Source organism: Anomaloglossus baeobatrachus, chromosome 1, assembly GCF_048569485.1.
Source record: "Anomaloglossus baeobatrachus isolate aAnoBae1 chromosome 1, aAnoBae1.hap1, whole genome shotgun sequence".
NCBI lineage: Eukaryota > Metazoa > Chordata > Amphibia > Anura > Aromobatidae > Anomaloglossus > Anomaloglossus baeobatrachus.
Window position 1 is genome coordinate 68,546,434 of NC_134353.1, and position 23,876 is coordinate 68,570,309.

Here is a 23,876-nt window from a genome sequence, read left to right on the forward strand (position 1 = left end):
CAAGGATGCTCTCTTGGCTGTTTTCTAAGTCGGCTTATCCAGTTGGATCAAAGATGAACTTGTTGGAAAAGATTTGCCGCCTTCTCTAGGTGACTTAATTTCCCTTGCTACCTGAGTGGTCTTCCATCTTAACCCCTTTACATCATCCATATGTGACGCATGTAGGAAGCGGGTGTATGGAGCAGGCTCACGGGGTGAGTTCGCCTCATACCTGATAGGTAATAGCTGTGCGGTACAGCCTGGACCTGCCACTAACAATCGTGGGTGCAGAAGAGCAGAGCCCGCAATTGTTAACTTGTTAGATTCTGCTGTCAAAATCTGATAGAGAGTTTTAACATGCGCCAGCATAGGGGGGCGCCTTTTTAAGCACCCGTGAAGTGATCACAGATTACCAATGGGTTGCCATTGTATGAAAGCATGGGGCAGTAGTCGCGGGTGTGGGATTTACTCTGGACACCCAGACACTCTACAAAGAAGACAATGTCATGCCTAGGTATGGGAACTTTGGTAGTGTGGGCTATGTGAACCTACAGGCCACATGTGGCTGCTGTTATCGGCTGGCCCGAACCCATATGCAATTCAAGATGCATATGTGTAGCACCCCTGAAACCATCAGGGTGCTACAAGGTTCTGCATCCCCACAAGGATGCAAGACATACCCCCTTAGGGACCCAGAACCCCAGTGCCCGTACCACAAAAAAAACAGGTAATCCCAGTTTTTACCCAACAATCCCCCATACAATGGTACCCAGCTAGGGTGGGACCAATGGATGGCCGCCTAGAGGTGGAGACAATCCAGTCCACTAGTTGACCAGGTGGGAGGGACAGACTGTGGAGAGTAGTTAGAGTGAGTTGACAGCAGGAGAGGAGTGAAGGTGGAAGCGAAGCGACGTCCTGACTCGGGTTGATGGTGACCTATTACCGAGGAGAAGGAAAGTACAAGAGGAAAGTACAAGAGAACCAGACTGGCACTGGGACGAAGGGGACCTGGAGGCGAAACCAGCCGGCCTCGGGCAACCAGTTAACACCTGAAAAGTGAGTAAACCAATTGCACTGAATACCTGTCTGGACTCCCTTCTTCCGACGCCCACTGCACCATACACCCGCTGGAGCAAAACCCTACTTGCGGAGGGACTACCATACTAGCTGGTATTACCACCAGCCCCAGTAGAGACATTCTGCAGCGGCGACTCCCTACACTTAGCCACACCACCGCAAGTGGCATCACGTATAAACTTTATTCAATCCCTGTAAATATCCCCATTACAAAAAGGGCCCAGGGCACGGAACTGGGTAACGGCCCCCACCGTGACATTCCCCAGACGTACACTGCCCGGAACTGAGTGCCCCATATCCCTGGGTGCTACATTTAACTCTTACCATACTGCCTCCCTACAACGCATTCAACATTCCGAGTTGTAGCAGCGAAAATCGTCATTCCATTACAGCTGCTGAACCCAATAAATTAAGTGATGCATTGCTGGAATCAGGGTCTCTGCCCCTATATAATGCTGCTGTCAGATTACAGTGCCTTGAGAAAGTATTCAGCCCCCTTGAATTTTTCAACCTTTTCCTACATTTTAGGCTTCCAACATAAAGATAAACAATTTAAATTTTATGGTGAAGAAACAACAACAAGTGGGACACAATTGTGAAGATGAACAATATTTATTGCTTATTTTAAATTTTTCTAAAAATAACTGAAAAGCGGGGCGTGCAATATTATTCGTCCCCTTTACTTTCAGTGCAGCAAACTCACTCCAGAAGTTCATTGAGGATCTCAGAATGGTGCAATGTTGTCCTAAATGATTGATGATGATAAGTATAAGCCACCTGTTTGTAATCAAGTCTCCATATAAATGCACCTGCTCTGTGATAGTCTAAGTGTTTTCTGTTTAAAGCGCAGATAGCATCATGAAGACCAAGGAACACAACAGGCAGGTCCATGATACTGTTGTGGAGAAGTTTAAACCTGGATTTGGTTACAAAAAGATTTCCAAAACTTTAAACATCCCAAGAAGCACTGTGCAAGCGATCATATTGAAATGGAAGGAGTATCATACCAGTGCAAATCTACCAAGACCCGGCCGTCCCTCAAAAATGTCATGTTAAACAAGAGAAGACTGATCAGAGATGCAGCCAAGAGGCCCATGATCACTCTGGATGAACTGCAGACATCTACAGCTGAGGTGGGAGAGTCTGTCCATAGGACAACAATCAGTCGTACACTGCACAAATCTGGCCTTTATGGAAGAGTGCCAAGAAGAAAGCCATTTCTCAAAGATATCCATAAAAAGTGTTGTTTAAAGTTTGCCACAAGCCACCTGGTAGACACACCAAACGTGGAAGAAGGTGCTCTGGTCAGATGAAACCAAAATCGAACTATTTGGGCACAATGCCAAACGATATGTTTGGCGTAAAAGCAACAAAGTTCATCACCCTGAACACACCATCCCCACTGTCAAACATGGTGGTGGCAGCATCATGGTTTGGGCCTGTTTTGCTTCAGCAGGGACAGGGAAGATTGTTAAAATTCATGGGAAGATGGATGGAGCCAAATACAGGACCATTCTTGAAGAAAACCTGTTGGAGTCTGCAAAAGATCTGAGATTGGGACGGAGATTTGACTTTCAACAACACAATAATCCAAATCATAAAGCAAAATCTACAATGGAATGGTTCACAAATAAACGTATCCAGGTGTTAGAATGGCCAAGTCACAGTCCAGACCTGAATCTAATCGAGCATCTGTGGAAAGAGCTGAAAACTGCTGTTCACAAACGCTCTCCATCCAACCTCACTCAGCTCCAGCTGTTTGCAAAGGAAGAATGGGCAAGAATTTCAGTCTCTCGATGTGCAAAACTGATAGACACATACCCCAAGAGACTGCAGCTGTAATCGCAGCAAAAGGTGGCGCTACAAAGTATTAACTTAAAGGGGCCGAATAATATTGCATGCCCCAATTTTCAGTTTGTTTGCTTTTTTCAAAAATTTAAAATAAATAAATTTCGTTCACCTTCACAATTGTGTCCCACTTGTTGTTGATTCTTCACCATAAAATTTAAAAATTTTTATCTTTATGTTTGAAGCCTGAAATGTGGGAAAAGGTTGAAAAATTCAAGGGGGCCAAATACTTTCGCAAGGCACTGTACATATTAAAAACTTGCTGAAAGATTCCCTATAAACAATAGTCCATTGACGGATATCCTACTTCCTTTAAAGGCAACCTCTAAATGACAGTCTCTATTCATACCAACAATAATTTAGAACCAGTTCCTTTCTTTAGTTTTCACAGTTTTATATTTTTAAAATGTCCCGATAAACATAAAAACCTTTTAGTTTTATATTTATGATTCAAATTTGGATTTACCCATGAGAGCATTAGATATTACTGCATTTATATTCTGGATGGGAAGAGCTGCAGTCGCTAGAGGAATATGTATATTCATCTTGGAAGACCTCAGGTTAAGTAATATTTCTCCCAGAGGCAGAGATGAGGCTTCGGAGAGTTTTAGAGTGAATGTAATTTTTGTTCATCACATTATAAAATCTGACCGTACATAGGATAGATTCATGGAGGGTGAGAGAGGTAATGTATATCGTCTCATCTAGGGTATTCTCAGACATACAGGCTGCGAGCATTACATCTGATTAATGAGCACTAGAAGCTAACATTTTCTTTTTTCCTTTTTTTCCTGCCATCCAGTTCTGTACAGAGTAGGCAAAATATGAATAGAAATACTTCTTTGTAATTCAAATTGTAAATATCTGCATAATACAGTATTTTACTGTAATTATAAGGATATCTGTAGGGAGTTTAATATAGTTTTTATCGTTTCTATTAATATTTTTGAAATGGGTTATCCTTAAAGGGAATCTGTTGGCAGGTTTTTGCTTTGTAATCTGAGAGCAGCGTGATGTAACCACCTAGACACTTATTCCAGTGATGCATTAGTTACCTGGGCTTTGCGTTGTTGTTTCAATAAAATCAGTGTTTTTTTTCAGCAGAAATTATGACAGGAGAACTAGTTGTCTCGTGCTATGTAGTCCTGCTGCTCTCTGTAACCCCACCCCCAGCATTGATTGGTGGATTTCTGTCAAAGCTACCAATCAGTGGTGTGGGCGGGGTTATATAACACTAAGCATACAGAGCACTACTAGAGCTACAGCAGAGAAAACTGTGATTTTATCAAAACTTCTGAACCCAGTAAACTAAGTGATACATTGCAAGGAAAAGGGGGTAATCAGGTCTCTGCAGCTACAACTTACATACAGCGCTGGTCATGTTCTGACACAGGGGGCACTGTTCTCTGTTAGACACAATAAATTATATTAATAAGTTGCATAACTTACTAATTTTAAGCCAATCTGTCACCAGATTAGTAATCAGACCGCATAGGGATGGTCTGTGTGCTGTCCCATTTTTTTTTTCTCGCGCCCATAGCCTTGCATTGAATGGCCCATTTTATGCCGCCATATTCAGCCAGCTGGGGTTTTTTTTTCAGCCATATTCCAGCTGAGGAAAAACTTGCAGATCAACACTGACTGATTTGAATAACATTGGTGCAATTGGATTGCATGAACGTATTTATCCGCAGATGTGAGCGAATCCTTAGAAAAGTTATCCATGTCATGTGAAGATTGGAACTTCAGCAAAACATTTGCAAGGCGTCTTGATTTTGCAGGTTAATTCCACCACCCACAAGTCTTGTATTCCCTGTAAAATGTGAAATTGGCTTTGAAATTGTCCATCATCTGCCAGATTCTCCTGATTTGGCTCCATCTGATTAGGTCTTTCTAATTTAAAAAAAAAAATATTGAAGGCACGAAAATTTACAAAAAAAAACCCCAAAAGAGATGATAATTCATGCTGTGGAGTCGTGATTTTGTAGAACTTTTTTTTTTAATTAAAATTAGGATTAAAATGAATTTTTGATTGATGCATTAAATGGATATAAATGAAAGGTGATGATGAATAAAAGAGTATTACTTAGAATATGTAGTAGCCTGAAGTTTTACACTCCAGTCTTGATGAACGAGCGTGGTGGAGTAAGATGTGCTGAATTCGTTAAGAATCACATGCCATTTAATGAATTCAGTGCATCCTCTTCTTCTGCGCAAGCACTTCGTCAGAAATGCTATATCACTCAGGGTCTAGAGTGACACTCAGGGGTGGAACGATAGCGGTCGCAAGGATTTGCAACTGCAACCGAGCCGGGGGATGCAGGGAGCCCATCTGCCCCACTCCTGCTTCAGCTAGATTTGTGTCCAAGGCTATACATCAATCTGAAATACATCGCGGTGCAGAGACCCGTCGGGTCCCTGTACAGTGATACATGCTTCCGGCCAAACAGAAGCCGGAAGCTTTCATCTGTGTCCCAGTGACTAAGGACGGCGCATGGTAATGATGTCATGAGTTGCAATAGCATCGACACAGATGAAAGCTGCCGGCCACTGTGCGCTAGCCACACAGAAGGACGCTGCACGATGTGGGAGCCAGAGACGGTGAGTACTATGTTGTTGTTTTTTTGCATTAGACAGAACGGAGACATATATACCAGGATGGGGACACATATACAAGGAGGGGGACAGTAGATACAAGGAGGGGCCCAGCAAGGGGACAATATACTCCAGGAGAGCCTCTGGATGGGGACAGTAGATACCAGAAGAGAGACAGTATATACCAGAAGGGCCCCAGGAGGGGGACAGTACATCACATTAGGCGGACAGTACATACCAGGAATGGCCCACGATGGGGACATATATACCAGGAGGGGGAAAGTAGATAGCAGGAAGGGGACAGTATATGCCAAGAGGGGGACTGTATATACCAGGAGGGGCCAAGCAGGGGGACAGTATACACCAGGAGGGCACCAGGCGGGGAACAGTAGATACCAGGAGGGGAACAGTAAATACCAGGAAGGCCCCAGGAGGGGAGATAGTAGATACCATTAGGGGGACAGTATATACCAGAAGGGGCCAAGGATGGAGACATATATACCAAGATGGGGACATCTTTACCAGCATGAGGTTATATATATTTACACCAGGATGTGTGCTAGGATGGGTTACATACTTACCAGGGTGAGGGGCATATATACCAGGATGAGGGACATATTTACAAGGAAAGAGCCCAGGATGGGGGACATTACTACATAAAGTGGTGTGGGGAACTCATATGTCTTTATAGGATTTAGAATGCTAAATGTACACATACATACATGTGACCAACATAAGGGGGTGGAGGGGTAGGTCCAAATTTTGCACCAGGACCCATCAAAGTGAAGTTACGCCACTGGTAACACTTCTGGTGTAAATTATGCCACTGAAGTCGGGTAACTTTTGATGAACCAGCGGGCAGACACTGCAAAGCCCCTTCCAAGATTTGCCCACGTGAAAAAGACAACAGAGGCCATATTTTTGCGCAACTCAAAAATGTTAACACTTTTAATAATATTGTACACCAGAAATCTAGTGTACACTTTTTGACAATTCGGCCACAATTTTGTTTTCTAGGCTAGACCAACTATGTATCAATATCCCCTTATATATATGACTATTAGAGTTGAGCAAAAAAATTAATTAGTCCCCACTATGTCAGGATGGCGTCACATGGCATCGACAGGGCTTACTGATCAGAAGGGGCACCAAGGGTATAGCAGATAGTAGGAGGCTCACAGAGCTCAGAGCTTTGGTCCAACGGCCCTCGACTACCAAAGTGGCTGCTGGACCAGAATCCTGAAAATGTTTTTGTTCAACACTAAGAATATGTATTGATATCTTTTGGTGTCAGTAATGTATAATTTGCCCAAATTTTGGGAAATAAAGTCAGTGCTTTTATTGAAATACATAAAACCGGTTTTGATACTAGACTTCAGAAAGGTAAGTGTGGTGTAAGGTCAGACTGTCTCATACATATAGCAAGAAAAAAGGAAAATGTTAGCTCACCATCTCAGCTCTCCAAAACCGCATGTGACTGTGATACCAGCTGGCCCGTTGACTTGTCCATGAAAGAAGAATGGATGGAAAGTACAGGATAAAACAAAGTGATCACTTTATTTTAAAAAAAATCAATAAAGGTACAGTGGCAGTACATCTCTAATGACACGTTTTGACCATAAGTCTTAATTATTAGACTTAGATTAGACCTACGGCCGAAACGCGTTGACTGAGATGTGCTGCCACTCTACGCTTATGGGATTTTAATGATATTTTGTAATAAAGTGATCATTCATTTTATACTAGATTTTCCAGTCATTTTTCCTTTCATAGATACTGTAACGTATAAATACCAGAGGACCAATGGTTTCAGATTCTAACAAAGAGAAAAAAACTTCCAGGTCTCTAAAATGTCGTTAAATGTTAATTCATGATAATAAAAGGTAGAACCAAAAATAGATAATAACTATGCTTTTCAGATACACGCAGCTTTTAAAACCCGATAAAGATCCAAACAATAGATAAAAACAACGCATTTCAGATGCATGCAGCCTTTAACAGAGGATGCAGAATCCAAAGATAGATAAAACCGTTGCGTTTCGGATGCACACAGCTTTTAACAGGGGATGTAGATTAAAAAAATTAAACAAAACCTACACGTTTCGGATGCACGCAGCTGTTAACAAAGGATGCAGATCCAAAAATAATTAAAAGCTACAATTTTCGGATGCACATAGTGTAGAGCTGCCACGCCCCAGGCCCTTGGGATACTCAGTTCCGAGCGGTGGATAACGGAGATCACCGTCACAGGTGGCCGTGCCCGGTTTTGTGACCTGGGGGTTGCTCGGTAACAGGGTTATTTTGTATGTCACTCGTCACGCCACTGGCGGGTTGCGGTAATAAGATGTCCCGCCGCTGCTGTGGTTTCAGGGACAGATGGTATAGCAGCAAGTGTGTTCGCGCCCTCCGCCAGTAGCGACTTAAGTCCCATGTAGGTGTGCTGCGCCTTGTGGTGCGCCAGTAATAGACACGACACAGTTCTTGCAGATTAACCGGTATTTACTGGATGTTGCAAGTGCAGTTTGATGCGGCTGGTCAACCGACTTTCCTTTGTCCCGGTGCTGACTTGCGACTGAGTTGAGGCCTCCGTGCACATGCAGAGCTGATGGTCCCCTTGCCTGAAGCTATTGGTGACCTGTGGCGCGCCACTGCCTTGTTTTTCCAGGCCCAGTATGACAGGCCTCGCGGTCCCTTGTGGGGTAGGCTAGTTCTCAGTGCCCTCTCCCAGGTCCTATATATGAGGCTGTGTCCCTGAGCCTATGGGTGGTGTGGTACCGTGGAAGTCACCACACACAGCTAGATCAGCAGACCGTCTGGAGCTGTCGTCTACTCTGGGGTCCAGTACCCCGTCGTGCGTAGTACCTGGGATCTTCTGTCTACCCTCAGGCTACTACCTCCTAGTTGCTCTTTTGGGCCTCCTCACAAGCCTTACACCCCTCTCACTCCTTCAACTGTCATCCCTTCAACCGTCGCTTTTCCTCTGCCTACTCTGCCTAGCAACCCCTGTCGCTTCCCACAAGCCACGCCCCTTCCCCAGGCTAACAGCTAAGGGATTGGTTCTCACATCTGCCCACTGTTAACCCTCTACATGCTGCACCCAGTTCTCAGGGAATGTGCCCCTACCTATGTGTGAGGTGTGGGTTGTCAGCAGAGGGCGTTCCAGAAAGCCTTAGGATCCTGCTGACTACTGGGGTAGCATACCCCAGGGCGCTGCACATAGCTTTTAACGAAGGAAGCAGATTCAAATAATAGATGAAACCTACGAATTTCGATGCACGCAGCTTTTAACAAAGGATGCAAATCCAAAAAACAGGTATCCTTTGTCAAAAGGAGCTTTTAACAAAGGATGTCTGTGTGCATTCGAAATGCATCGGTTTTATCTATGTTTTGGACCCGCATCCTTTGTTAAAAGCTGCGTGCATCCGAAATGCGTGGGTTTTATCTATTTTTGGAACTACCTTTTGTTATCATGAATTAAAATTTAAAACATTTTAGAGAGCTGGAATTTTTGAGTCTTTCTTGGATTTACTTACGTGTAGTCACACGCCTTTCTTCCCTGCTCAATGCAAGCCGAAACATACATATAAGTTGTTGTTTCTCTTTCTTCGGGTTCACAATAATGGATCGAGCAGAAGACAACTCTGTTTGGAGGGAACATTGAAGACAATCACTTGGCACTTGGGTCTATTTCTTTTGGGATGATTAAAGGGGTTGTCCAATACCAATACAAGACCAATGATAGGTCATCAATGTCTGAGTGGCAGGGGTACGACACCCGACAACCCCGTCAATCAGCTGTCCCCGGTCCCAGTGGTGGCAGCAAGCTGTTGGAAATGCTCAGTTCCGGCGCCGCTCTATCTACTGATAGAGGTCAGGTACTGCACATCCCCCTCCTATTGATTAGAATGGGAGGCTGATGCACAGTACCTGGCTATGGCCACTATCTAAAGACGGAGTAGCATTTCCGGCCGCCTGCTGCCATCGCCGGGACCGAGAACAGCTGCTTGGTGGGGTGCGGCATGTTGGACCCCAGCTGATCAGACATTGATGACCTGTGCTAAGGATAGGCCATCAATGTCAAAATATTGGACAACCTCTTTAAATAACCTATTAGGTCTTATTGATGATATTACCTGTGTGTATATTGGTAAAACCAAAGATTAGAAGGCAATTAATTGGCTAAACGTTGAGTGTAGATGGAAGCTGGACCCTGATAATTATCTCTGCCGGTAAGTCAAGGAAACCAGAAGTCAACATCTGTGATAAGTGAATGATGCGATGGGAGCCTAGTTGACCCAATCATTGATCTTTGCTACAGGCCCATCTGGTCGTCTTAAAGTCATTTATGGCAAAACTAGTAAAAAAAATTGGAAAATAAAATATTCAAACCAAGGGGAAATATGACTGTGACCGAAAATTCTACCTTGTATGACTATGGTGACATGGTGCTATGGGTTATGTTTTACATGTTGGTATATTACATGTGTAAGACGTCTTGCAGCCTGTGCTGTAACCTTTCTCGTCATCACTAACATTCGCTCTGCCGCAATGCATGAATTAATGAGAATATGTCTGCTTCATCTGGTCAGCAGGGGCAGGAGGTTATCCGGCCGAGCCACTGGTTTCTGACCGTCTTCGCAGCGAAACAGCAACTTATGTAAATATTCCTATCAGCCCTACATCAAAGAAACAGCTCCATTACATGGCATTAGAACGTCAAGATCCTAGTACAGGAATAAGAGGTAACACCCGTCACTCTCATCCGAGAAGATCCTTCACATGTCTCCATGACAATGACTAATTGTTAACCTTCTTCATCATCAGGCGTCACCATTACACGAGAGGATACAGAATACTGGAGGGTCACCTGATAACTGTGCCACATGTGGTGCCATTTCCGCAATAAGCCCCGGCCTTGGCCTTCTCTATTCTATATCAGTTACGTTATGTCAAAACCTAAATAGTAAGTCCAACACGTGACGAAATTGTTACATACTAGATAGGAAATCCCATGGTGGTAGTCAATAGACCCAAACCGAAAAATGTTGGTTCAGTCCATACCCAAAAATCCTCATGAAGATTAGTCAATTCAATGGGACTAAACCACAATGGAATATTTAGTGCCTATGTTCACACATGGCATTTTTGCTGTGTATTTTACATAGAAAATTTGATGCATAAAATTCACAGCATAGGCAATGAGGTTTGTGAAATCTCATGCACGCTTTGCGGTTTTTTTCCACACGGATTTTGAGCCCTGTTGCATTTTTGCCAAGGCACATATCAATTTTTTCCATGTTTTTGTAGTACAAATAAAAAGGTAAAAAACTACAAAAAAACATGTAAAATACGCGACAACAGTACGATTTGTGAACATACCATAATTCTCGCACATGAATAGGGTTGTAAAAACACTATGACATACATGGTATGATAATTGTTGTCACATGTCATGCAGATTTCGCATGTGGTGTGTGTGTAAACCATAGAGTGTAGTGTGTGCGGTATGTTATATGTAAGTGATGTGTGTGCATCCGGCATCTATGGTGTGTATCCAGAAAACACATATCTGTTTTTCACATTGTTTCTAGACTTTTATTTTTAGGACCACTAAAATGATTTTAAATTGCATTCGTATTTCCATAGAAATTATATTTTTAAATATATATATATATATATATAATATATATATATATATATATTGGACATATTTTTATTCAACAGGACAAGAAACAGCAATTCAAGTGGTCAGTATATCTTTTTTTAGTTTAATTTATTTTTTATCTTTTTTTTACTTATTAGTTTTTTTTCTTCATCTCTCCCTTAGGGTCTTAAAGGATTTTTGAGATTCTTTTTTTTAAATTTTAGCATTCTTGTTATGTTTTTATTCTCCCTGTAACTGAGGCTGGTGTGTTAACCCCAGTTACAGGGTAAATTCAGCCTTCTGGCTGCATAGCAAAGCATTTTAACAGGGATCTGTAGACTTATTATATCCACTGTATGTGAATAATGTGTATGTGCAACTAGAATGTAAAGCATGAGTGACTTGCAAGGATCTAATGTGAATGGTCTGTATGTGGAACGTGGGGAATATATCATTGCAGTGCACAGAAGGTGGAGAAAGTCTAAGGGGTACTTTGCACACTACGACATCGCAAGCAGATGCTTGCGATGCTGAGTGCGATAGTCCCCGCCCCCGTCGCAGCAGCGATATCTTGTGATTGCTGCCGTAGCGAACATTATCGCTACGGCAGCTTCACATGCACTCACCTGCCCTGCGACGTCGCTCTGGCCGGCGACCCGCCTCCTTCCTAAGTGGGCGGGTCGTGCGGCGTCACAGCGACGTCACACGGCAGGCGGCCAATAGAAGCGGAGGGGCAAATATGAGCGGGACGTAAACATCCCGCCCACCTCCGTCCTTCCGCATAGCCGGCATGAGCCGCGGTGACGTAGGTAGGAGATGTTCCTTGCTCCTGCGGCTTCACACACAGCGATGTGTGCTGCCGCAGGGGAACGAGGAACAACATCGTACCGTCGCTGCAGTGGCATTATGAAAATGTCGGACCCTACACCGATAATACGATTACGACGCTTTTACGCTCGTTAATCGTATCATTAAAGATTTACACACTATGATATCGACAGCAACACCGGATGTGCGTCACTTTCGATTGGACCCCACCGACATCGCACCTGCGATATCGTAGTGTGCAAAGTACCCCTAAGTGATATAGTTGTACAATAATGGAGCGAGTATGCGTGCCGTGTGTCTAACATGTGCGCCATGTAAATGACATTTATAAAGTAGAGATTACTATTATAGGGGGCCAGACACATTTTTTGTATAGGAAATTGTTGTCAATGTCCATCCATATCACATAAAAAGATAGACAGACAGTATAAAACTAAGCATAGTTTTCCAGATGATATAGCCGTTATAAATATGACACCTTTTGGTGTTATAATACAGCAGCTTCATCCTGCAGAAACTGAGCCTAAGGGAAAGTTAAAACCAAAAGTTTACATTCACTCTCTATAAAGACACATCTGCATGTTTTTCCCTCCGCTCTCTATAAAGACACATCTTCAGGTTTTTCTCACTATCTGACAAGAAATCAGAATAAACCTTTCCTGTTTTCAGTCAATTAGGAACCAAAATTATTTATATTTGCCAAATGCCAGAATAATGAGAGAGAAAAATGTTTTCAGGCATTTTTATTACTTTCTGCAAAGTCAAAAGTTTACATACATTTCATTAGTATTTGGTAGCATTGCCCTTACATTGTATGACTTGGGTGAAACATTTTGGATCTCCTTCCACAAGCTTCTCACAATAGTTGGTAGGAATTTGGGATCATTCCTCCTGACAGAACTGGTGTAACTGAGACATGTTTGTAGTTCACCTTGCTCGCACTGGCCTTTTCAGCTTTGCTCATAACTTTTCAATAGGATTGAGATCAGGGCTTTGTGATGGCCACTCCAAAACATTGACTTTGTTATCCTTGTAACCAGTTTGGCAGTATGCTTCGGGTCATTGTCCATTTGGAAGATCCATTTCCACCCAAGCTTTAAGTTCCTGGCTGATGTCTTGAGATGTTGCTTCAGTATTGCCACATAATCTTCATTTTTTCATGATAGATTATGTGGCAATTTTGTGAAGTGCACCAGTCCCTCCTGCAGCAAAACAACCCCACAACATGATGCTGTCACCCCCGTGTTTCACAGTTGGGATGGTGTTTTTAGGGTTCAAAGCTTCTTACTTTTCTGCCAAATGTAACGATGGTCATTGTGGCCAAACAGTTCGATTTTAGTTTTATCAGACCACAGGATATGTCTCCAAAAATTAAGTTCTTTGTTCCTGTATGCATTTGCAAACATTAATCTAGCTTTTTATGTTTCTTTTGGAGTAATAGCTTCTTCCTGGCAGAGTGGCCTTGCAGCCATTGTTGATACAGTTACTTGTTAAACTGTGGATAATGACGCAAACTTACCAGCTTCCACCAGCATCTTCACAAGGTCTTTTGCTTTTGTTCTTGGGTTGATATACACATGTCTAACCAAAGCACGTTCATGTCTACTACACAGAACCCGTCTTCTTCCTGAATGGTATGATGGCTTGACATTCCTATCTTATTTGTACTTGTGTGTAATTGTTTGTAGAGATGAACGAGGCGCCTTCAGGAATCGGGAAATTCCACCCAAGAATGAACCAGACTTGTATAAGTCCACAATTCTCTTCCTGAGATCTTGGCTGATTTCTTTTGACTTTCCCATGCTGTTACACAAAGAAGCAGTGTGTTGTTTCAGGTGTGCATTAAAATACATCCACAGGTGTGTCTCTAATTAACTCAGATGTTGCCAATAAACCAATCAGAAGCTTCCAAAGACATTACATCATCATATGAGCTGTTTCATATTGTTTAAAGGTATAGTACTCTTAGTATATGTAAACTTTTGACTTTGCAGAAAGTAATAACAATGTCTTAAAACACTCTCTCTCTCTCTCTTTCTCTCTTATTATTCTGGCATTTGGCAAATATAAATAATTTTGCTTCCTAATTGACATAAAACGGGAAAGGTTTATTCTGATTTTATGTCAGATAGTGAGAAAAACCTGAAGATGTGTCTTTATAGAGAGCGGAGGGAAAAGCCCTGCAGATGTGTCTTTATAGAGAGCAGTGGGAAAAACCTGCAGATGTGTCTTTTTTTACATAGTGTATGTAAACTTCTGGTTTCAACTGTATGAAAACAATAATAGTATTAGACTCTCAATAGTTGTTGGAGGGCACCATTGGAGTTTCCACATTGGGGTCCATGAGCTTCAAGTTACGCCATTGACTGTGATAGACACTTTTTCAACCACTTTTCACTCTGACCTAGAGAACAGGAGCCCAAACTGATGACCCTATTATACCCATTAGCTGAAGCACCTTGGACACTTCATGGTGTTGATCAAAGATTAGTCCAGAAGAGCCCCCATATAAATTCTGTTGGCTTTACGCTTCATTAAGTTGTGACGCTTCTCTAAACCACGACACAACCTGAGTGCACTAGTTCCAAAAACCCCCTAGAAAGTAACCCTTTGAACTGACAAACTAACATCTCCAGATAACACGTCTACGAAGGGTTCTCAGAGCGTAAAACAGTCCACACGTCAGCCGCAACGCCGATCCATTGCACAATACAATGAAGAAATCTATTAGCAGGATTCCCCGCAGTGTTTTTTGTTAGTAGAGCCATTAAAATTGACAGGCTATGCAGATGAAGAAGTATATGTTAATCAGAGAGTTTGTTATATTGACCTTGACCTTTGACGAGAGCTATAAAGTCAGCGGCGAGTGTGAGCTACACTTAAAGTCAATTATATACAGAACGGCGAAAGCTCATTAAAATAAGATTTACAGACATAAATATTCATGTTCTATTGTATGCATGTAATACCCACACTTGCATGATAACGTGTGCTGCGGAATTAACTCATTTTAACCAGTGCATTACCCTTTGACTCTACAGGCTGTATCTCATATCATACAGTTTTTTTACAGGTTCGGTCATTCAGGATGTCGCAAGACTACAGGGAAGATATTTAGGTCATAGAAATGTTTTAATATACATGTTATCAAGAGAATATTTAATTTATAGAGATGTTCGTATAATGGCTATTGGGCCTTTGTAGAGAAGGGTCCCAGCCTTGGTTGGGCCTGCAACTATTTGGGTGATGAATGGGTGGCCGGCTGTCATGCTGGGTGTGGGGAGAGACACCCAGCAAGTGCACTCCTGGGAATAAGGGAGGCTCAAACTCAAAGAGGGGGGGTAACCAGGGGCTCCTGCGCTAACCCTGACACTGGGGGCCCTGCGCTTGCCCTCAAACCACAGGTACCTATAAGAGTAAGGAGGTGTGGCCCGCCAACATGCCCCTGTCTCCTAGCCAGACCCTAGGACTAAATCCCACCATCCACCAATCCACGGAGGGAAAAGCTAACACAAAAATAAACAGCAAAAGGGGAAAAAGGAAAAACAACAACTTATCTTGAGAGGGAATCTTCAGAATAAACAGCAACAGTAGTCTGAAGCCACATGCACTCCTGAGCAAGCAACTTCTCCAAGTGAAGAGTGTAACCTGCACTGGAGAAGTGAGAGGCCCAATGTTATAAAGGCCCTTAATTACCAGCTGGAGGAAAGGCTCCTCCAACATGGCAAGGAAACAAAAAAAAAACCCCTTAAGTCAAGCCCTTAAAGGGACAGCGTCTATTAATATCTGGACGATCGCCGGGCCCTTCTGCACCTGGTCCCAGCGGCAGCACCTGAAGGTCCAGACACATCCGTGAAACCAGAGGGGCAGGGTAACAGTGTGGAGTGGGAGACCAATACCAAGCCCACTTCGGAACAAGTTTGCTTTGCTTTTATTGATGCTAGCAGGGATGGACATATCGTTGGTGTAGCCACACAGGGGCCGAATAGGTTGAGGGCCCCATTTCTACCTTCAAAGCAGGCGGAATTGTGCATTTTCATTAGCTTTTGAGCTGCAAAAGGCCAATATATGGTTCTTGCATCAAAAACGCATGTTTTTATCCAGTGTTTTTACTGCCATGTTTTTGATGCATAAATACCTGCATCAAATACTTACTGTAAGTGTGTACATTCTCTAAGGCACTTCCACTAGTTGAGGTCACAACTAGAAAACCATTTTTCTAATCATGACCCAATGGCGATCAGTTGACTTCCACAAGTCCAATGACCATAACTCCAGGGCCAGGGAAGCCGGTGAATCCAAATATTCCTCCTGTAGCAGCGACTGTAGAGGAAACATGGAATTTCAAATATAGTGAGATCCAAACATAATCGACACTCACAGAACTAGTTGTGGATGTAAACACTAGGACAAAATTGTTAGTCAAGATATTGGTAGAACCTCCCTTACTGCACATTATGCTTAGGACATTCGATTCTCTCACCCAGTGTATGCAGAACAGGACCATTTATCAACTCCGGAGATAGGATATTGCTTTCCACCTTGGAGAATGATCACTACATCTGGGTATCACAGCCATTTGCATTGCAACCATAGAGTTGTTTACAATCACACACAGAGGGATCTATTTCAAGTGTTTATTTATGTTAATGTTGATGATTATGGCTTACAGCAAATGAAAACCCAAAAGTCATTATCTCAGAAAATTAGAATATTATATAACACCAACTGAAAAAATGATGCTAAACTCCGAAATGTTGGCACCTACTGAAAAGTCTGTACTGTATATGCCTGGTTGGGGCTCCTTTTGCATGAATTACTGTATCAATGCGGCGTGGCATGGCGGTGATCTGCCTGTGGCACTGCTGAGGTGTTATGGAAGCCCAGGTTGCTTTTATAGACGGCTTCAACTTTTCTGCATTGTTGGGTCTGGTGTCTCTCATAGATTCTCTATGGGGTTTAGGTCAGGTGAGTTTGCTGCCAATCAAGCACAGTGATACTGTGGTTAGTAAACCAGGTATTGGTACTTTTGGCAGTGTGGACAGGGGCCAAGTCCTGCTGGAAAATTAACTTTCCATCTCCAAAAAGCTTGTTGGCAGAGGGAAGCATGAAGTGCTCTAATATTTTCTGGTAGATGGCTGCGCTGACTTTAGTCTTGATAAAGTGGACCTACACCAGCAGATGACATGGCTCCCCAAACCATCACTGATTGTGGAAAGTTCACACTGGACCTCAAGCAGCTTCGATTGTGGCCTCTCCACTCTTCCTCCAGACTCTGGGACCGCGATTTTGAAATGAAATGCAAAATTTACTTTCATCTGGAAACAACACCTTGGACCACTGAGCAGCAGTCCAGTTCTTTTTCTCCTTGGCCCAGGTAAGACGCTTTTGTAGTTATCTATTGGTCAAGACTGGTTTGACACAAGGAATATGACACTTGTAGCCCATGTCCTGGATACGTCTGTGTGTGGAGGCTCTTGAAGCACTGACTCCAGCAGCGTCCACTCCTTGTGAATCTCCACCAAATTTTTGAATGGCCTTTTCTTAACAATCCTATCAAGCCTGATATCCCTGTTGTTTGTGCACTTTTTTCTACCTCCCTTTTTCCTTCCACTCAACTTTCTATTAATATGCTTGGATACAGTACTCTGTGAACAGCCAGCTTCTTTAGCAATGACCTTTTGTGGCTTACCCTCCTTGTGGAATATGTCAATGACTGCCTTCTGGACATCTGTCAAGTCAGCAGTTTTCCCCATGATTGTGTAGCCTACTGAACCAAACTAAGGGACCATTTTAAATGCTTAGGAAGCATTTGCAGGTGCTTTGTGGTAATATAATTTTCTGAGATAATGACTTTTGGGTTTCATTGGCTGAAAGTAATAATCATCAACATTAAGAGAAATAAGCGCTTGAAATAGATCACTCTGTATGTAATGACTCTATATAATATATAGGACTAGAACCCTCTGTGTGTAATGACGCCATATAATATATGCTTTTCCCTTTTTGTATTGAACTACTGAAAAAATTAACTTTTTGATGATATTCTAATTTATTGAGATACACTTGTATGTATGGGGAGTCGGGGGAGATAGCAGCAGAGTGAACGAGGTGCCTATAGCTCTGCAAGGAATATTATCGTAGTTAAAATATAACTCCATGGTACAAGTCAACAATTCAGAGTTCATATAGATGGATAGGAGAAAGACAAACATGTCCACATTTCTGGGCACCATCCAACCATCTCAAAGAGACAGATATATGTAATAAATTAGCCAGGGTGCATTAGCGCTCACCTTTCATTTCCTGTCACCCACGTATTTGCAAAGCGAGATTTATCTAACCAAGACTGATGACATGTTATCGCCAACATAATGAAGGATAATGCTTGGCATAGGGATGAGAAATAGTGTTTATTTATTCTCTAATCATTATAATTAAGACCTGAAAATTAATAAAGATTGAACGTCTTCTCATTTGGCCGGGGTGCCCCTGTTTCCCGAGCTGCCTACTTTTCCTTCCAAGTTCTAATGAATATTTTTTTTTTCCTAGAGTTGGAGCTGTTTATAATTAACGCCTTCTAACGTGGCACAAGTGTACTTACAAGGGAAGGAAATTAAAGATGTTTTAGAAAAGCTGAGAACTTCTCTCATTTTGTAGCTCCTCTTAGCCAAGGGGGATAAGTGACTCAGCAAAATCAGAGCTTTTCCAGAAGTTTAAACTCTCTACTAAAGTAAAACTTTTTAAATGTTCTTAAAGGGAATGTTTGTTTTATTAAAGCACATGAATCACCAGGATTTTCCTATATAACTTAAAGCCAGTGCTATACTGGCACTATCAGGCTGATTCTATACATACCTTTAGTTGTCATTTAGGATGTATAGGTTTTGAAATACAAGCAAGTAAAGTTTGTAAAATGAACAGTTTTTTGATTGGCATCAGCTGCCGATCTGCTGATAGCTGGGGTGATTCCCGCCCCCTGCCTGTTCATACGCCCAGTATTTGTTATGTATGCTAATTATATTGTAGAATTGTTTTATTAAGTAGCTAGAAGGACCTGTGCTGATGTCATACCCATGTGATCAGAACGGGCAGGGTCTCACCCAACATAGCTGATACCAGGAAGCAACATTATTTTTTTGTTGGCTGAGGTCCCACCCCCCCCTGGTCACATGGTTATAACATCAGGACAGGTCCTTCTAGCCACTTACTAAAACAATTCTAAAATACAATTAGCATAAATAAAAGATAGGGGAGGATGAACAGGTAGGAGGCGTGAAGCCCCTTTAGTTGAGGACAGTCCTTTGGGGCTTCAAAAATTGTAATTTGGAGGACCAACTATGGTTTTGTATTAATATGGATGTAACTGTGCGTTCACACAGGGATAACCGTGTAGAGAGAGGGCTCAGCTCCTGAACCACCCCCACATATGGCAGATGCCGGCTACATTAAATAGGACAGACATGCAGAGTCACCAGCATGGACAAGAACCACCAAGGTAGCTGATACAGACAGCACAGCCAGGACGGACAGGCAGAATCACTAGCAAGGACAGGAATCACTGGGGTAGGTGAGGCAGATGGCACGACAGGAGCACAGTCAGTAGTACCAACAGGGCAGGAAGGACAAGTAGAATGTTCCAACAGGACAGGATGGACAGGAACCAGGTACCAACAGGGCAGGAAAGACTGGAACCAGGTGCCAACAGGGCATAACAGACTTGAACCAGGTGCCATTAGGGCAGGATGGACTGGGACCAGGTAGCAACTGGCAGGACAAACTGGAACCAGGTGCCAACAGGGCAGGACGGACTGGAACCACGTAGCAACTGGCAGGACAAACTGGAACCAGGTGTAAACAAGGCAGGCCGGACTGGAACCAGGTGCCAACAGGGCAGGTTGGACTGGAACCAGGTGTCAATAGGGCAGGATGGATTGGAACCAGTTAGCAACTGGCAGGACAAACTGGAACCAGGTGCCAACAGGGCAGGACGGACTGGAACCAGGTGCCAACAGGGCATAACAGACTTGAACCAGGTGCCAACAGAGCAGGACGGACTGAAACTAAGTACAAGCAGGACAGGATGGGCAAGGGGACCTGACAACTAGCTGGCTAGGACACAAAACCACTAACTGAACAAAAGCGTTGAACAGGCACCTCCCCCTAGGGGGAAATTGCCTTAAGTACCCAGTGCCTCTCAGCAATAGACTGAGGGGTACTTCCAAGGAATGATGTGCTGGCCCTTTAAGAGAAGGGCAAGGTGTGCACGCATGCCCTAGGAACACTCCTGGAGGACCTGACACGTGTGCACATGTCCCAGGGAAGGAAGCACCAAGCACCCACGTGGAGGAGCGTGGGGATACTGGGCAGCGTGCCCAGATGGAGAATAAAAGGTCTCCATTTTTGGAATCGGTAAAGATCCCAGTGGACAGACCCCCACCGATCACTTGACTACCCCTTTAATGGTGCTATAATGCCCGATTTCTCAGGCACAGTAAAAACTGCAAAGAAGTTTTGCCATTTCTAACAGAAATAACTCTATGGCTATAAGGTAACTATCTAAAAACTTACCAAAGTTTCCCCTGTAGGATATATTAAGGAAAGTAAATTACTGCTATTGATTTCTGTTTGTAACTTCTGCAACTAAATAAGCGTTTATTAAACTTTTTTCCCCCCAAGAGAATTGATCTTGTAAGGAAGATATTCAAGTTATAAAAATGTCTTACTTCTCTTTTCCCACTTTCCTTTATTTTTCACAACCTGCAGGCTGAGACCTATTTTTTTAATATATACATTGTAATAAATTCTGTTACATACTCTCAAACTTTTTTTTGTGCATTTTCAGTTAAAAGTAGTAGAAATAGTTTATTTTGGAATATATACAGAAAAAGTGTATTTGTAGAAATGCCTGCATCTAATGACTAAGGCGGGCTTTGCACGTTGCAACATCGGTAACAATGTGTTACCGATGCTGCAGCGATAGTCCCGCCCCCGTCGCACGTTCGATATATAGTGAAAGCTGCCGTAGCGATTATTATCGCTACGGCAGCTTTACACGCACATACCTGCCGTGCGACGTCCCTCTGGCCGGCGACCCGCCTCCTTCCTTAGGGGGCGGGTCGTGCGGCGTCACAGTGACGTCACACGGCAGGCGGCCAATTGAAGTGGAGGGGCGGAGATGAGCAGGATGTAAACATCCCGCCCACCTCCGTCCTTCTCATTGCAGCCGGGAGGCAGGTAAGGTGAAGTTCCTCGCTCCTGCGGCTTCACACACAGCGATGTGTGTGGCCGCAGGAACGAGGAACTACATCGTACCTGTCGCTCCCCCGGCATTATGGAAATGTCGGAGGCTGCAGCGATGATACGATGACGACGATTTTGCGGTCGTTCATCGTATCATCTAGGATTTACACACTACGACATCGCAAGTGACGCCGGATGTGCGTCACTTTCGATTTGACCCCACCGACATCGCACCTGCGATGTCGTAGTGTGCAAAGCCCGCCTAAGGGTCTCCAGAGATCTTCTCTTTGTTGCTTAATTCCTTAGCATATTTATGGCGTGGTTTCACAGTTAATTTTTGAAATGCCATCGAGAAGGAGGAACATAAGTTCTCTCTTTATATTTCCTATTCCCTCTGGATTTACTTCGGATTTTCACTAAAAATAAAAATAAAAATTCAACAAAAATTGTGTGCAAAACAAAGTTTAGAACAGTTAGGGGTATTTTGCACGTTGCAACATCGCTAGCAAATGCTAGCGATGCCGAGCGCGATAGCCCCCGCCCCCGTCGCACATGCGATATGTAGTGCAAGCTGCTGTAGTGAATATTATTGCTACGCACATACCTGGTCGGCGATGTCGCTGTGACTGCCGAAGAATCCCTCCTCCAAGGAGGCGGTGCGTTCGGCGTCACAGCGACGTCACCGCGACGTCACTAAGCGGCCGGCCAATAGAAGCGGAGGGGCGGAGATGAGCGGGATGTAAACATCCCGCCCACCTTCTCCCTTCCGCATTGCCGGTGGATGGCGGGCGCAGATAAGGAGATGTTTGTCGGTCCTGCGGCTTCACACACAGCGATGTGTGGAGCTGCAGGAACAACAAACAACATCGTACCTGCTGACGCACCGACATTATGAAAATGAACGACGTGACAGATCAGCGATTTTTGACTGTTTCACGCTCGTTCATCTTCTCTCCTAGGCTTTACACGTTGCGACGTTGTTACCGGCGCCGGATGTGCGTCACTTTCGATTTGACCCCGACAATATCGCAGTAGCGATGTCGCAACGTGCAAAGTACCCCTTACATGTTCGTTTTTCTCCTACAGTGCTCCAAATTTTCTCCATAGAAATTTTTTTTGAAGGGAATCGGTCACAAGGTTTTCCCCATACAAAATACGGCCATCGCCATGTAGGCCTCTTTTACAGAATACTAGAATCCTGAGTATACACACGGGGTCAAGATTGTTGGTAGCCCTCGTTTAATGAAAGAAAAACCCACAATGGTCACAGAAATAACTTGACTCTGACAAAAGTAATAAAAAAATCTATGAAAATGGACAAATGAATGTCAGACATTTCTTTTCAACCATGCTTTCACAGAATTTTTAAAAAAATAAAATTCATGAAACAGGCCTGGACTGAAATGATGGCACCCCTGAAAATAATGTGACAAAAGGGACATGCTAAATCAAGTTGTGTTCACTAATTAGCATCACAGGTGTCTACAATCTTGTAATCAGTCATTGGGCCTGTATATAGGGCTACAAATACTCACTATGCTGTTCCGTGACATGGTGTGTACCACACTCAACATGGATCAGAGGAAGCGAAGGAAAGAGTTGTCTCAGGAGATTAGAAAGAAAATTATAAACAAGCATGTTAAAGGTAAAGGTTATAAGATCATCGCCAAGCAGCTTCTATGTGACTACAGTTGCACATATTATTCAGAAATTTAAAATCCATGGGACTGTAGTCAACCTCCCTGGGTGTGGCTACAGGAGGAAAATTGATGACAAATCAAAAAGACGGAAATATGAATGGTAACAAAACAGCCCAGAAAAACTTCTAAAGATATTAAAGGTGAACTTCAAGGTCAAGGAACATCAGTGTCATTGTTTGAGCCAAAATGGACTTCATGGGAGATGATCAAAGACGACACCATTGTTGAAAAAAAACATAAAAACGCCAGACTGGAATTTACCAAACTACATGTTGACAAGCTTCTGGGAGGATGTCCTATGGACAGATGAGACAAAAATGGAACTTTTTGGCAAGGCACATCAGCTCTATAGGGTACTTTACACGCTGCGACATCGCTAACAATTTATTGTCAGGGTCACGGTGTTTGTGACGCACATCCGTCGTCAGCAACATCGCAGCGCATGACACGTACGAGTGACCTTCAACGATCGCAAAAGTGGTAAAAATCATTGGTTTTGGAGAGGTCGTTCAAACACCAAATATCGTTGTATGTGCAGTTACGAGGTTGTTCCTCGTTCCTGCGGCAGCAGACATCGCTATGTGTGACACTGCAGGAACGAGGAACATCTCCTTACCTGCGGCCGCTGGCAATGAGTAAGGAAGGAGGTGGGTGGGATGTTACATCCCGCTCATCTCCGCCCCTCCACTTCTATTGGGCGGCCACTTAGTGACGTCCCTATGACGCCAAATGAACCACCCCCTTAGAAAGGAGGCGGTTCGCCGGTCACAGCGACGTCGCTAGGCAGATAAGTATCTCACTGTTCCTAGCGATGCTATGTGCCACGGGCAGCACAACCGACGGACTTTAACGCTGCGATCTAGTGAGATCGCTAGCGAGCGTACCCTTAACTTCACAGACGGAAAAATGAATCATATCAAGAAAAGAACACTGTCCCTACTGTGAAACATGGAGGAGGCTCT

The 23,876-nt window shown here is 43.4% G+C and overlaps 1 protein-coding gene across 2 annotated transcripts in view; it reads left to right on the forward strand.

The window, feature by feature from the left end:
- DOK7 (docking protein 7) overlaps positions 1-23,876 on the forward strand; it is a 216,017-nt gene that overhangs the window by 183,220 nt on the left and 8,921 nt on the right. The window contains exon 10 of one of the 2 annotated variants that reach the window (XM_075346842.1): positions 10,089-10,241. The exons of the other annotated variant lie outside the window; for it this stretch is intronic. Coding sequence (XP_075202957.1) covers positions 10,089-10,241 — 153 coding nt within the window. The remainder of the gene's footprint in view (positions 1-10,088; positions 10,242-23,876) is intronic. 2 annotated transcript variants of the gene reach the window in all.